Here is a 15,125-nt window from a genome sequence, read left to right on the forward strand (position 1 = left end):
AGTACAGAAAGGAAAACTGCTTTGAAGCAGATGCTAACTACAGAAATTCCCTCTAGAAACTAACTTCTATTTGAGTACTGATGGGATTTAGCCATTACGTAGCTCAGGCTACATTTCCACAGGTAACTGAATTTATCTCACAGCTCACCATGCCCAAGCAAAGGGATCTTGCTCATCTTACCCCTCCCTGTGTTCTTCTCTTTTCTCCCAGCGTCCTCTCCTGCACCTATTCCTTACTTCTCCCAAATTAGCACTGAGGACCCTCCAACAAGCATATCTGATTGCAATTGCAAAAAAGGAAAGAAAAAAAAGAAAAAGCACCCACCCTGCCATCTACTCTCTCATAGAAAGAGGTTGGTGAGATAAATCAATTTGCAGAGGATTCCAGCAAACACCTGAGACAGCACAAGACAAGCTGCAGGAATAACCCACCAGGCAAGGTGCTGTCTTACTGCATTCCTCTGCCTTCAGCTGCAGCAAACTGGTGGAGCATCACTGCCTGCCCAGCCTACCACAGCCTGACAGAGGGGCCTCAGTGCAGTCTCAGCTGTGCACAAAAGAAACTTCCCTGCATCTGTGAGTCTGTAGCATGGAATAGGAACTCATTTCTGTAATTTCTTATTTCTGTATTTCACTATGCTTGTTCTTAAACGTTATTCTAAAATTATAGCCCTAACAAAATTCTTCTGAAAGCATATTCATCTTAAGATGCTTTTTGTAGGAGTACATTTTGGAGGGAGTCACATCCACTTGCTGACCTTCATAGTAACTATTGCATGTTCAACAGAAAGAGATAATTTCTTATGTCCAGCAAAGAGATAAAGAAATCACATTAAAAAAACAGACTCAAAGTACTTCAACAATATTACAGTGCCCCAGTGAAAGGCTTGTAAAAGAAAACCTTGACATCTCTTCCATAGATCAATGATGTACTGCACTTTCATTAAAGTCTGTAGTACTATCCAAGTGGGTGACAAGAAGATATGCATAAAAATTCAAAGCAACTCCATTGCTTCAACGCTAATACTTAATGTTTTAACAGAGCAAGATGTTAAAAGCAAAGCAACATTTACATTAGAAATTGTATTTAGACAAACTTTACTACTGTGTACATTACCCATTTTATTACAACTTACTGTCAATACAGCAATTTAAGATTAATTAACAATCAACCCAGGGATGATTTTCTGAAAAAACTGTGAATACAGTCTTCACTGTTTGTCTGGGAAGAGGACTGTTATGTTTCACGGTTTAACCTTTTGTTCATCACAGCATGTCACTTATAGTAAAGGTTAAATAGTATTTATTGAATAAATTCAGCATGGGGGAGAATAGAGACTGCACAGGAGGGCAGTTCATATGTCCAGTACTGATGGATAAGGGAAGCTGATTGCCCAAATATTAAAAAGACTTTGATTTAAGCAGTTAGAGACGGCTAGTCCAACTTTAAATACGAATGGTGATCATTTTCATGCAACATTCCCTCCTTTTTTGCCAATGAATTCTCTGTCCTCATAAAGTTGGTACTTACAAATTACATTCTATGAATGAAAAAGTTAGATATTGAAAACACCTGACCTGCCAGAAACTACTGACCAAACTATAACCCTTGTATATAAGAAACCACATACATCTTCTGCACAGTAAAGTCTGTTTCTACCTATCTGTTGAACATATCATGTTTAAAATATTTGTATTGCTGTCTAAACCTGTGTTATTTAGAGATAAGACTAACAAATAGACCCATAATGATGAGCTCAGCTGCAGGAAATAAATAGAGTGAATAAATAGAGAATCTTTGTTTTCAGATATTTATGCGATGCACAAATGAAAGACAGCATTGTTTGAAGTAAATACAGACAAAAAAAAACCTTATTTCTATACAAAAGTCAGTGTATTAGGTATTTCTGAAACTAGAAATTCTATATTCGTCAATTCCATCTTCATGGCAAGCAAGCTTCCACAACTACATTCCAAAATTTTATGAAAATAAAAAAAAACAAAAAAAAAAAGAAACATTGCCCAAATATTATCCCCCAAAAGTATCTTCTTACTAGCTTCAACCTCCTAGCCAAGCTTAAGTTTCCAAAGAGTTATAACAGAAGAGGAACCAAATTTGATAGTACAAGGGTGAATAGTTTTAAACTGGTAGATTTGGATATAGACAAAATATAAGCAATAAATTCTTCGCTATCCCAGGGCAGTGAGGCAGTGGCACAGGCTGCCCAGAGAAGCTGTGGATGCTCCATCCATGGCAGTATTCAATGCCAGATTGGACAGGGACCTAGCAGCTGACCTGGTGGGTGGAATCATCCCAAAGCAGAGGGTTGGGACTGGATGGCCGTCAACATCCCTTCCAACCCAAGCCATTCTATGATTCTATGAGATGGAAAAGTATTGGATTTAGTCAGAGGGGAGTATCCTGAGGAGTTACAGAATCAACTGCAAATGAGAAAAATAAGAACTTTTCCAGTTGCTGTTGTCATTCCCCCAAGTCTTAATTCCACTATCTGCACCTCCCTACTACGCAAGTAATTTGGCTCTTCTATCTAACAGTCCCCAGGCTTTCATGCCAGAAATGGACTTGTGCGTGTGTCTGTGGAAAGCAACCTGCTGAGCTCAGCCCTTCCAGAACTTGTATGAAGTTTCCTTTAAAAAAAAAAAATATAATAATAATATGGTTTTAATTCTTTGTTTTTAAATCCTGTTTGATAAGATTAGCTCTGTTCTTCATGCCCTTTTGAAGTCCTAGACTTAGGCGACTTACTCAAGAGAAGCTAAAAGATACATTAACTCGTTGTAATCTACTAAAGCTAAATTAAAACTCTCACATTAGTTTATAAACTGCGAACAGATTTTTGCTCAATATCTACATTATGTCAGCTGCTCCCAAACTAGCATGACTTTAAACACTAATAGATTCCAAAGAAAATAAGAAACAAAAGATCAAAATACAGCAAGATTTTGAAACAAACACAAAACAGTGTTTTTAAGTATTTTCAAGTCATAAAAAAGCAAAACCTCAGCTCAATTGTGGGTGTCCAGAGACAGTTATAACGGATTTCAATCTGCTGCTTTGGGAATTGTCCTGATTTTTATTTCATTTTCCCAAAAGTTTTAGTGTAAGAAATAAAAATATGGCCTATTTGGAAATATTTAATGAGCTATTCAGCCAAATACCCAAATCCAGTTTCTTATTTCCTTGACCACGGCCTTCATAGCATAAAATAACTGTATGAAGGGTGCACAACACAGAATCCACTCTCCAACACTACATGTTCAAGCATCAATCCTAAATGCATGCTTAAAAATAAATACAAAATAAGGATTGGGGTACGAACTACTGTTTTCTTACAAGCCAGATCTGGTTTCTCAGTTTACATACACTGTATCCTCTAAGTGTATATACTAACGCCATCAAATAACACCGTGCTGTTTACTACATCGTTAGAATGACTTCCTGTTCCCTAAGTCCTTCCCTCTTTCTCTTCCTTTCTGCCCATGAGATCAATCTCCATTCACATAGAAGGAGTTGTGCCAAAGAGCAGAGATCTGTGCAGAAATACACAGGAGATGATGGCTGGGGATGGCAGTACACATGCATCCAAGTTACTACACAAAAGGAAAAGGAATGACTTGCAGCGCTATAAAGCTGAGAATTCACACCAGAAACATGTACTGAAGTAGCTGCTGAGAAAAGCAGCCTCGGAACCTGTGATCATCACTAGGCAACTTCTGCCTCTCTTGTTTTCAGTACAAAGAGCATGACCAAGGTGCTTGCCATGCCCCTTAATGCCATGCCTTTGGTTCCTTTAACTAGTACAGAGGCCTGTGCTAGTTAAAACCCAAGGCATTTCTAACTCAACTGAAAACAAAGAATCTGGTTTGATCAAAAGTAATTCCAGAGCTTCACAGAATGAAGCCATTGTTTCTCTGACTCACTCTATTTTAGTCATTAATTTTTCCCCCTGCGGCCATGTGGAAGCTGGATTGCACCAGCACTTCACTGTCAGTGTTACAAAACAGCAGCAGCAAAAAACGACCATCTCAACTGCACAGCAAAATCAGAGAGATCAGAAATAGCGAAAAGCACCACACTGGACTCAGGTTTAGAATGCTGCACCTGGGTAGCTGCAGTCTGGACCTCATTTGAGTTGTATTACAATTGGCAGTTGTGTTCTTAGACTATGATCATCAGATACTTTCAGGTTTTTACATGGTATCAATGAAACTGCTGTCAAAACAATTTTTGCACTAAATATACTGGCATATGCATATAAAAACATAAAGGAAAACTTGCATTTTATCTTTTCTAAGTACAGTTTAAAAATATACATATTGTACATTATTTAAAAATTATTTTAAAAGCAAGATATATTTTATATCTTTATCAATTTTTTTATTGGGCTTGAGTATTAATTAAGAGGTGATATAGATCAGACTACACAGAGTCAGAAGAGTACTCGAAGGGTTTGCTCCTGGAGTACCTGGCAAAATGAGCAATACCCACACTTCACTCCTTACAAACCTTTGTCCAGCACATTCACAAAGACCTCCATCACAGAAATGCTAGAAGTTTCCCAGTAAGTGTGATCTACCCTTCTTTACATCCTTGCCATAAGAAATTTTTTTCTAATAGCCAAAATCACATTTCCCTCGCCAATTTAAATCCCTTTCTTCTAATCTACTTCACTGCAGAAATAAAGAACAGTTCTCTCTTTAGCACTCATAAGTATCTGGAGATTATGTCTGCCTTCCTCCTGCAGTCTTCTCTTCAGACTAAACAACCCAAATTCATTCAAACTTCCCTCAGAGGTAACATTTTAAAACTTCCCAAGGATAATCACTGCTGCCCTCTGTTTCTCTCCAAATTATTCACTTTTTTTTCTACAAAGCAACGCAAAAAATCTAAATTAAGTTTCCCAGCCGAGGCCCCACTAATGCTGAGAAGGATGGAAGGATCCTCTCTGTGTTGGCTGTACGTCTGAGGCAAGCATGTGAATTTTTCACAAGTGGACAAGCAAACAGTTAAGCAGCTTCCAGCTTGTCTTCAGTAATTTCAGTCTAACATCTGAATACGACTGGTGTCCAATATCTGTTTCAGACATCTACGTTTTGGTAAGAGAACGTGCTACCTAGGAGCAACTAGACGCTTCTGCTAACCACTCCACTGAGCACTGCTCTCTCTGATGTGAATTCTTCTCATCTTCATCTTACACGATGGAAATGGAAATGGTCCAAAACTTGAATAAGCTGTCAATGCTATACATATGACCTACAACACTCTATACATTCCTGTCTGTTTATAGCACTCACCTGATTAACTGTGATGGGGCTCTTTTAAAAAAGTATATATTAATGTAAAAGCATACACACAAAAGCCATAATGTTCCAAGAACTTCACCCCAATTACATTGCTTTATGCTGCTTACTCTAATGTTTACCTTTAAGTACACAAAATCTGAATATTACTAATGCTTACCTTTCTGTGTTCAATTGAAGGCTGTGGGATGACAAACTGAAATCCCAGCACTGCTAGTGAACTGAGAAGTCTGAAAAAGCAAATAGGGAAACAGAATACATTATTACCACTAATCCAAATTACCTAAAGCCTAATAGAGGACTTGACATTGCAAGAACTTAGATACACACTTGAATATCATTACTAAGCAAAAGAGACTCAATAAACTGTGTGAAATATTCTTTTAACATTCTCTTCACTAGACTGCAGGCAGCAGTAGGTACATACATATGTTTGTCTACCTATATAGCAAAAGTTCACCAAGAAGAATCCATTAACAATATTTCACATAATATTATGTTTAAATAATTTTTTTTTAAGTACATACTTTTGCACCACAGCACTTGGTGTCAAAATTGAGATACGCTTCATGAGTTTAAATAAGAGTTCAGCCATCTGTGGACTGAGTCTGTTTCTAACTGTGGCTCCTCATTTTGCAGATGAACACCACCTCCAGCACAGGAAACATGTAAAGAACCTCCATGATTTTGTAGAACATAGGTTCCTTCCCAGCTGCCTAACACTTGTTAAAATTGAATAGCCTAATGGGCAAAAAAGATGGAAAGTAGCAGACACAGCTCACTGGAGACTCAGGATAAGCAGCCAAACATCACCCCAGTCCCCACATCTTCAATCTGAAAGGAGTCATAATGGGAACCAAGCCCAAACAAACTTTGCTCTGTCAAGCCTCACCACCATAACGACTCCGCAGAGCCCACTGCAAGTTGGGTTCAGTTAGCTCAGTCTTTTGTTTGCTAAGTTTGAGCTGAGGACTGGTTTCCCTCCTTCCAGCAAGTCCTTCATTGGAAATACAGAAAGGTAAGAGAGAGTGAGAATTAAGTTATCTTCACCTCTACCAGGAGTTTGAGTTCTCAGTTTACAAAGAGAATCCTTTGGACCCTCCATGAAGGAAAAAGCTGCTGAATTTCAATGCAGAAATAAAACTGATGGATTTGGACACAAAATCCATCTGCAGACTAATGGACCAGACAAAATCCAGCTGTGCTTCCTACTCACAGTCCCTTCCTTTGCTCGCTATGCAGTAATCCTTTAAACATTTCACATTGTTTCAGGTATTTTCAAAGACAGACCTACTATGCAAAACCAGCTTTTTATACTAAGCATTTCATTTGTACAAATACATACATTCTTCTACCTGGGAGAATGTTTTTCTTGAGTTTTCTGTTTGCTAGAGTTCTTGGTAACAAACTGCAAAAGGAACTGTTAAGTAAGTATTGATTGCATATGGCCTTTCATCACTTCATCACCATAGTCTATGCTGCTCTCAAAGAAAAAAAAAAACATTTAAAGGAAAAAAAAAATCATTCCTTACTGCCACATAAATTTAGAAGAAAAAAAAGGAAAACAATTTAAAGGCCCATTAAAATGCAGTATTTCATTATATGTAGCTATCGTTTGTGATAAAGCCAAAGGAGGCAGGTAAAAGTGCAAGACACTGTAAAGGAACTACAGTAAGAGCCCAGACACGTGGCTTGGAGCAAGGCTGAATAAGGCAGTAGTGGACAGAAGGAGGGCATACAAATGAAGAAGCTGATTTGTTAAACACACCTGAAATCAAAGGTAGAACAGAACTCAGACCTCCAAACTACAAAACAACAACACCATGTCTGTCTTTAGTTGATGTGCACATTTATTTTCCAAATGCTCCATCTCCTAACTGTTCTCAAAATTGACAAGTATTCACATGGAGGTACTGAGCAGACAGAGCTCAGAGGCTGACAGGCCCAGCTGACTGATGGCTGCTTCACTCGGGTTTCTGAGTAAGAACCTTGCTCATAGAGCCCATGCTCTCACAGTGATGATGCTATTTGTAGACAAGCAGCTAGTTCAAGACACAGTCAGGGATCTACACAAGTTGTACAGCATTATCTCTAAGAGCAAACATGCTCACTTTCTTTTACTGGCAATACCAATTTCTTTTTAGCTGGAAGGGGAAAAGTTATACTAGCTCTAATTCCTTTTGTGGAATCTTTCCTGGAATATTAGGAGGGTACCAGAATTCAAAGATTGGTGTCTGAAATTCACAAGAAGGAACTTTGGATCGGAGGTGTAAATGACAGTATCTCTGTACAAACAAAAGAGTATGTGGTTCAGCTGTCATTCTGAGCAGGAATTGTTGTTCCTGTAGCCTCACAGCTGCCTGCTTCCTCCTAACATGCTTGCCCAACTATGGAAGGAACTGAACAGATCAGCTTAATAAAAGCTGAGTGTTCCCCTTGTCAGGAAAACTACTCGAAAGGTATTTACCACATTACCCACTGGCAAGCTGTTTCTGGAATGATTAATATGAATCTCAGACTGAGTGGCAGCATAGGTACTAAAACATGCAAATCTATTATTTAAAACCAGTGACTGTGATGACACAGCGTCATCAACCAAAAAAAAAGAAGGAACCTTCCAGTAAAGTATCCTAAAACAATGGCACATACCAACAGACACTCTAAGCAGAAACAAATACTGAGAGCTTTTTTTTTTCTTACCATCACCAAAGAATACCATGCCTGGAATGCACGTGCTTGATTATTTATTCTTTGGACAGAATTGTTATTTATTCTCCTATTATTCAAACACTTATAATACAGAAGTAAGAGATGGTTGAACTGGTATGTTAAATTGGTATTTTCTGCAGCTTGTTAGGAACATATTAAATCAGACTTGAAATGTTTTGCTGCATCACTTACCTCAAAGAAACTATTAAACTGTCTACCATGATCCTTCAATGCAAAGTGTCTTGAAGCGAAAAATATTCTTCACTGTAGTAAAGCACAACGCGGGTCAAACAAATCCTACAGAAATAAACAGAAAACATTTAACACTGCTTATTCAGTATATTTCTGGATGTTTAGAAACTGGATACAGACAGACATCAATCATCTCTACCTGAATTCAGGAGCTTTATTGCCATTCAAACTGTAAATCCAGTGTAACTTACACGGATGGACTGGGCATGCCCCATTTTTGGGGACTGGACTTCAACACCACTTTGCTGAAAAAACATGGAATGCAAAATCTTGATCTGATTGCCATGGGTACAAAACTGATGTTTAACTTCCATTCTCATCTCCACATCTCTGATAAATCAGTTGTATGACGTTATGCCTTTTCTTTTTTTGCCACCAAACTGAGGATTTTATTTATTTATTTGAATTGAAAGTAGCTTTGTTCAAAGACTTGTGCTCACGCCAGTCATAGAAATGATGTTAGGCAAGTCTGTACATACAGTGCTAATGCAAAGCACCTGAATGATCCCTTCAGAAACTACTTACTAACAGATATTCTGGATTATGAACAAGACATGCCTCAATTCCTGCAATCCGACTCTTAGTTATCAGACATACTGAGGCAATACTCTTTACATCACTTGTTGAAAATTGAGGACATGCATGTGATGCAGACTGTCACTAACACAACTTCAAGTTCTCAGTATTCTGTTTTTTCCAGACGTACTCTTTGTTTCTGCTTTTTCATTCTGCAATAATCTTTTCAACCCACATCCTTGAATAGAGACTCAATCCCAATAGGATATTGTTATGTGATACAAACTCAGAGAACAAATGTACAAGCTCCTAATACACTTTGTGAATTACATTTCATTAGAAAAGCAGAAAACATTTTGTTATCAGTCTAGTTTTGCTAAGAGGTTGGGGGGAAAAAAAAGAAAAAATGAAAATAAATAAATAATCGCTTTCCCTCCAGAACATCCAGGGCAAAAAGAATACCTGAAATGGCTGGACAGTTAACACTAGCATTGAATAACACCAATTTTGGCATGAAAGTTTTCAAGAGCCTGATGAGGTGTAAAATGTGTTACGCACTGCAATACATCAAGTCACCTTCCCACAAGGAGCTCTAAAGCACTATAAATCTATCTAGAAAAAGACAATATTTACAGCAAAATAGATCATATCATTATGGCTGGAACAAACCACACTCCTGTACTCAAGCAGTTAGCAAGACTTTCTCCACCACATTAAAATATCCTACATTTCAGCAAACTTCACTGCTTCACCCCAAAGTAGAATAAAACCAAACGTGTGAAACTGGGTAGGAAAAAAAAAAAACAGCAGCACACAGGATGGAGCAAATTCATACCTCCTCCCCAGCCAAATGAAGAGGCTGTTCACTGCATGTAATAAAATATGCATCAAGTCACAGAAAAGGAGATAGAGTAAACAGACCCTAAGTCATGCCTCCTCCCCTTTCACACTGTAGGTGAGTGATTCTAATGCCTTCTAACCGCTACCAGTCTCAGAACTTCCACTCTCAAGTCATGAACTAATCATCAGAATCTCTCCTCTTGATATTTACTGACATTTGCTCCGGCATTCTCAACATGACCTGCAGAGTGTTTTCAATTATCTCAGCCTCACGTGCTGCTAGTAGTCAGACACCACAGCCCATGGTCAGCAGAGATCAGACAGGTGTCTAGATTAAATTAGAAAATGAAAGCACTAATTTGCAATGGGGATTTTCCAAAAAGGGGCAGAGATGGACAATGACACCAACTTCAAAGAAAGGAATCTAGTAGGCATATAGACAATCTCAGAAGTTTGCTGAGATGGATACAACTATACGTCTCAAAGTAATAAATGATGCAATACACGGAATTACCAGGACAGACATCATGGACACTGTACAGGAAGTTAAGTGGGAGACTTCCCCCTTGGTTAAGTAACTTTAAAAATGTCTTCCCATGAGGTGATCTCATGGGAACAAGGGTAAATTTTTTTTACAAGGGTAAAAAAACATGGGAACAAGGGTTTTAAGTTGAGGGAAGGAAGATTTAGGTTGGATGTCAGAAGGAAGTTCTTTACTACGAGTGGTGAGGTGCTGGAACAGGGAGGCTGTGGATGCCCCATCCCTAGAGGTGTTCAAGGCCAGGTTGGATGGGGCCCGGGGCAGCCTGGTCTAGTATTAACTATGGATGTTGGTGGCCCTGCATGTGGCAGGAGGGTTGGAGATGCATGACCCTCGAGGTCCCTTCCAACCCAGGCCATTCTGTGATCTAAAAATTTGCTAAAAGACTAATGATTTAGTTACCTTAACAGCTCAAACATCACAGGACTACTCATACATAACTTTTCATGTGACTTTACCCTTTGTGCATCAAGTGGATGATACTTCACAAATTTCAATGTGATTTTTGCATCAACCTGTACTTCACCTAAGTCCTGTTATTCACTTATATCCATATCCACCTGTGCACAAACTGTAACAGAAAGTTCTTAGTAAGTCCATGTGGACACATATGTACTGCAACAACCAAAGACCATCTATTCTAACTCACAGCAATGATGTGAGATACATCATGTACAAACACACATAAAACTCAGTTTGGCTCCAAATTGCTCTAAGCCTATTTTATCTTGTTGACTTAGATGTATGGCAAGTCAAGTTAAATTTCCTTCAACATTTGTCTTCCTGGTTTGATTACATAGCTTGCCAGCTACTGTCAACAGCAACTTGAAGTAGCTATGAAATGGGAACATCATTTCAAAGCCATTTCCACTTATGCACAAAGTTCTCTTTGTGTTCTTTAGAAAACAAAAACATTAGCAAACAACATTTAAATTTAAATACTTAAATTTAAAAAGTACATACTCTTCAAGATTGCCTTTGAATCTATTCCCTTGTGCAATGGCAAGGCATGGAGTATTTATTAGTTTAGTTGTTCACGTCTATTAAATTATGTTGAATGCAAATCCTTGAGATTGCATCCAAAAGTCACTACATTCACAACGCTTTGATAAAGCACCTCACTGTACACCAAATCTATCAAGCTCCACAATTTGAGTGTACACTCAACAGCTCATACCATATCTGTTGAGATCTACCACCAGAGTTTTAATCTCCTCAAGAATTCATTAATTACATTAAAACATACAGTACAACCTTGAAAGTAGAGGGAGAGCCCATGAAAAACAGGCACTCATTTTACAGATTGTGAATCACAGTCATATGACAAGACTGGTTTATTCACTATTTCTCTAGATTCCATTTTTTTTTTTAATCTTTTTTATACCATTGGTTATGAAGAATTAATTTAATACTAGCTGAACAGATATTAGTAATAAAAAACATAAAAGTGAAAATATTATTATAATGAACCTGATTTAAAAAACACTTAAAACTTCTTATACACAATAATAACCTAACTAAGCACAGATTTCACATTGTAGTAATAGTAATACACTGTGTATTTTAGCAGCTATTTTGTAGAAATGCAATCAAGTACGAATTGCGTACACAATTATTGTGCAGGTAGAAGATACTTCACTTCTGTAATGATGAACATTATTTTCTAGCCAACTAACTAATGAGAATACTTGCCTGGCATTACACAAGCCATATATTCAAATGTTTAACAGCTGACCATGAGAATGAGCTTTCATGCTGTTCCATAAATGTTTCAAACATGTGCCCAAGCATTAATATCCTCTGCACTGAAAAAGAGGAAACAAAATTTAGGGGGCTGTACTTCACAGTATAGTTTCGTTGTACTGAGTATTGGGCAACATTTAACAGCACACACAGGCGAAGATCAAACGTTCCTCCCTGTTCCACCCTTTGAAATCTTTCATTTACTAGTAAACAGACGTATCATTAACCTACCACAATTAACTCTCCATGTGACTCCAACACAAATAAAAGACCCGATGCCAAACTACCCATTCTCTAAATTAGGGCTGATTCACACAAACAGGACAATAGAATCAGCAGTGCTCTGAAATATTTCCAACAAAGTCAAAGTTCTGAACTGCACAGCCATGATTCTCAGATGAAATTAAACAGCAGCTGGATGCTTAAACCTACCATTGTCCTCATGGAAAACCATTTGGTGTTCCCATCAAGATACTACAGAAACACACACAATAGCAAAATAGTAACTTTCACAAAGTTCCCTCCCTCTTCTTAGAAGACTTCTCTTCTGTTTGGGGCATCAGTGTTAGCACATAACAAGAAGAGAATGTGATGGAGACCTGAAATCTTTGCCTGCTTATTCAGAAAAAAATATTTTCTTCAGAGTTTCAGTGGAGGAACCACGACTTTGCAGAAGCAACGCTCCAAAGAACAGTGCTTTCTGGAAACACTTGTACTTTGTTCCAAAGCAGACGAGTGATGAGGCTGTACTGTAGAGGGATGCTTCAGTAATCGCATCAAATCACGTTTCAAGCTTGCTAGCCAGCTTCTAATAGAATCATCCTAGTGGAAGAGAGCACCATAGATCATCCAAGTGATCACAGTGAGCATAGCCTTCTAAGACTGTCTACATGTTTCTCTTCTGGGTAGTTAGTTATTGATATTTGTTACTGATATAAGTCACTGATGCTTAACTTTCTACTGTAAAACCTTATGCAGCAGAACAGACACTAACTGGAACATGCATCTATAAATATAACATTGGCATCCACTGAGATTCCCATTAAAATCCTTGGGGTTCAATTCTACATTTCGGCCACAGTAATTCCAAGAGCTTCTGTAGCATTATTCTTACTTTCTGTGTGAAGAGCTAGAAAATGAGATAACAACCATCCTCAGCAGACTTCAGAGATTTATCTGCCTGTTTGTTTGTTTGTTTGTTTTAATAGTATGAATAGATATAGTATTCTTTAACATTTGGGAGGAGTACCGACCATCTTCTAAATAGGTGTGATATACAAGAGTAACACAGGGTATCAGCTGGCAGGGGCCAGATGCAAGCATATGGAAGCTTCTCAGGCATCCATACGAGGATATGTTTTAGGGACCACTGAAAAACAAGTGACGTGCCCAGAGCAAACAGTGATACTGTGGAATTCACATAAATTCTACACATCCCTTTGCTGAATAAAACGTAATTCAGCTGCTGTGATCTGTTCATACCTAGCAGTGAGACTTGTGTGTGAAGCCTTATTTTTAGGAGTCAGTACAGATAATTGTGAGATCATGAGCAGAAACACAGCTCACCACGTAGCTTACACATCTTGCACAGAACATTCCAGACTACGCTCCTCAAACATCCTGAAATGAACCGATTATAATATTTCACTTAAATGTTGTCAAACAATGCAGTAAGAATGATGAGATTCTGACTTATTTCTCATTAAAATCCTGTCTGATCTGGGGCTCCCTACACACTGGTACAGAAATGCAACAACGGAATTTAAAGATTAATTGCTTTCTTTCATGTTTCTACATAATGAAGGATAATAGGTCTAATGAAAAATCTTAAAAGAACTATTTCTTTCATAATTTTGAGACAGAATACCAGAGAATTTAAAGCCAACATGAAAGCGTAAACTTTCAATGGATCTCTGAGAGCCAACAGCAATAATGACAAGAAGCCTTGTAAAACTTTTGCAAATATTAAATTCTGCATATGAACAAACAGCATAGGTAAAACTCAGAGAACTCACTGAAGAACAGTTGACTTAGCTTTCGTCCACGAAAAAGAATTGGGATGAGGGTGCAACACAACAACAGCCATCAGCTGCCCTACGCTCAGCCTCTAGACCTGAACAATTTTTTTTTTTAAAGTTCACTGCAACAAAACTGGGGAGGCAACCACCATAGCACCATCAAATGCCAATGGTGTTGCTACACCTTTACCATTTAAAGATGCACATTTGCAAATGCATCTCCTCTTTGTGTGGGGATGTTAGTGGAGATAAAAAAGGAAAACATTATTACTCAGCTTTCACAAGAAGCAGACAACAGTATCGCTGTAACTTGAAGAAAGAGACAAGAAGATGCAGTATGATTAACAACAGCAGAAGATATGTAAAATTCACGTGTTCAGAAAACCAGAGACAATTTTGTTCTCAATTATCCCTTCAGACTGAAACCACTGACTGTAATTCTCCTGAAGTCCTCACTCAGATGAGGGTTGGTGCACACTTCTAGAAAAATCCTGATGTTTGTAGCAATCATACCTCCACGTGCCTCCTCCATTTGAAAAATGAACTGCAAGATCCTCTAACAGAGAGCAGTGGGAGCTGTTTATTCTTACGCTGCCCATTTGAAAGGGATTTTAGGTATCCTCCAAGTCCGGTCTTACTGCTATGCCTGTTATGCTCTGGTGGTCCAGATGAGAGTATTTCAGCCCACTTAACATAAACTGTTACACTCCCATAGGAGATATCAGTCCTTGACACAAAACCCCACTATAATCATACATTCAGATAATCTCAGGCTATCGATCACTCAACAAAGTTGAAATGTCTTACTGGCTGTATATTAAAAAGCTCCCTATTAGTAAAGAAATTGTCTGGCAAATAGCATGCAGCAGCTTGTGAAGAATAACCTTATGGCTGACAGATAGAAGATACTGACCTCACTGAATCAGCAGCAACCACTGTCACCCTTGCTAACAGCACTACGTAAAAAAACAATGAGTCACGAGTGCTGTATTCTTCTGACTCCCAGCTGTCCTTTCCAGGTCAGCTCTTACCCTTGAATTTTTCCCACTTTGAGCAGTCCTACATCTCACAACTCAAGCACACACCTTGACTGAAAGGGAAAGCATCGAGTACTTCAATACCAGTTACCCATTAGCAATGCATACAGCCTTCTGGTGGTACACAAACCTCCCTATCTCTGTTGA

General features: G+C 38.3%; 1 protein-coding gene across 8 annotated transcripts in view; it reads right to left on the reverse strand.

The window, feature by feature from the left end:
• THSD4 (thrombospondin type 1 domain containing 4) overlaps positions 1 to 15,125 on the reverse strand; it is a 286,352-nt gene that overhangs the window by 229,367 nt on the left and 41,860 nt on the right. For 7 of the 8 annotated variants that reach the window (XM_048955750.1, XM_048955751.1, XM_048955755.1 and 4 more), the window contains 2 exons: positions 8,224 to 8,328; positions 5,483 to 5,552 (listed from right to left, as the gene is read on the reverse strand). In XM_048955750.1, coding sequence (XP_048811707.1) covers positions 5,483 to 5,552; positions 8,224 to 8,252 — 99 coding nt within the window. In that variant the 5' untranslated portion in view covers positions 8,253 to 8,328. Of the gene's footprint in view, positions 1 to 5,482; positions 5,553 to 8,223; positions 8,329 to 11,872; positions 11,980 to 15,125 lie in introns of those variants that run through there. The other variant, XM_048955753.1, reaches the window with a different exon arrangement.

The sequence above is a fragment of the Lagopus muta genome, chromosome 10 (genome assembly GCF_023343835.1).
Source record: "Lagopus muta isolate bLagMut1 chromosome 10, bLagMut1 primary, whole genome shotgun sequence".
NCBI classification, from domain to species: Eukaryota; Metazoa; Chordata; class Aves; order Galliformes; family Phasianidae; genus Lagopus; species Lagopus muta.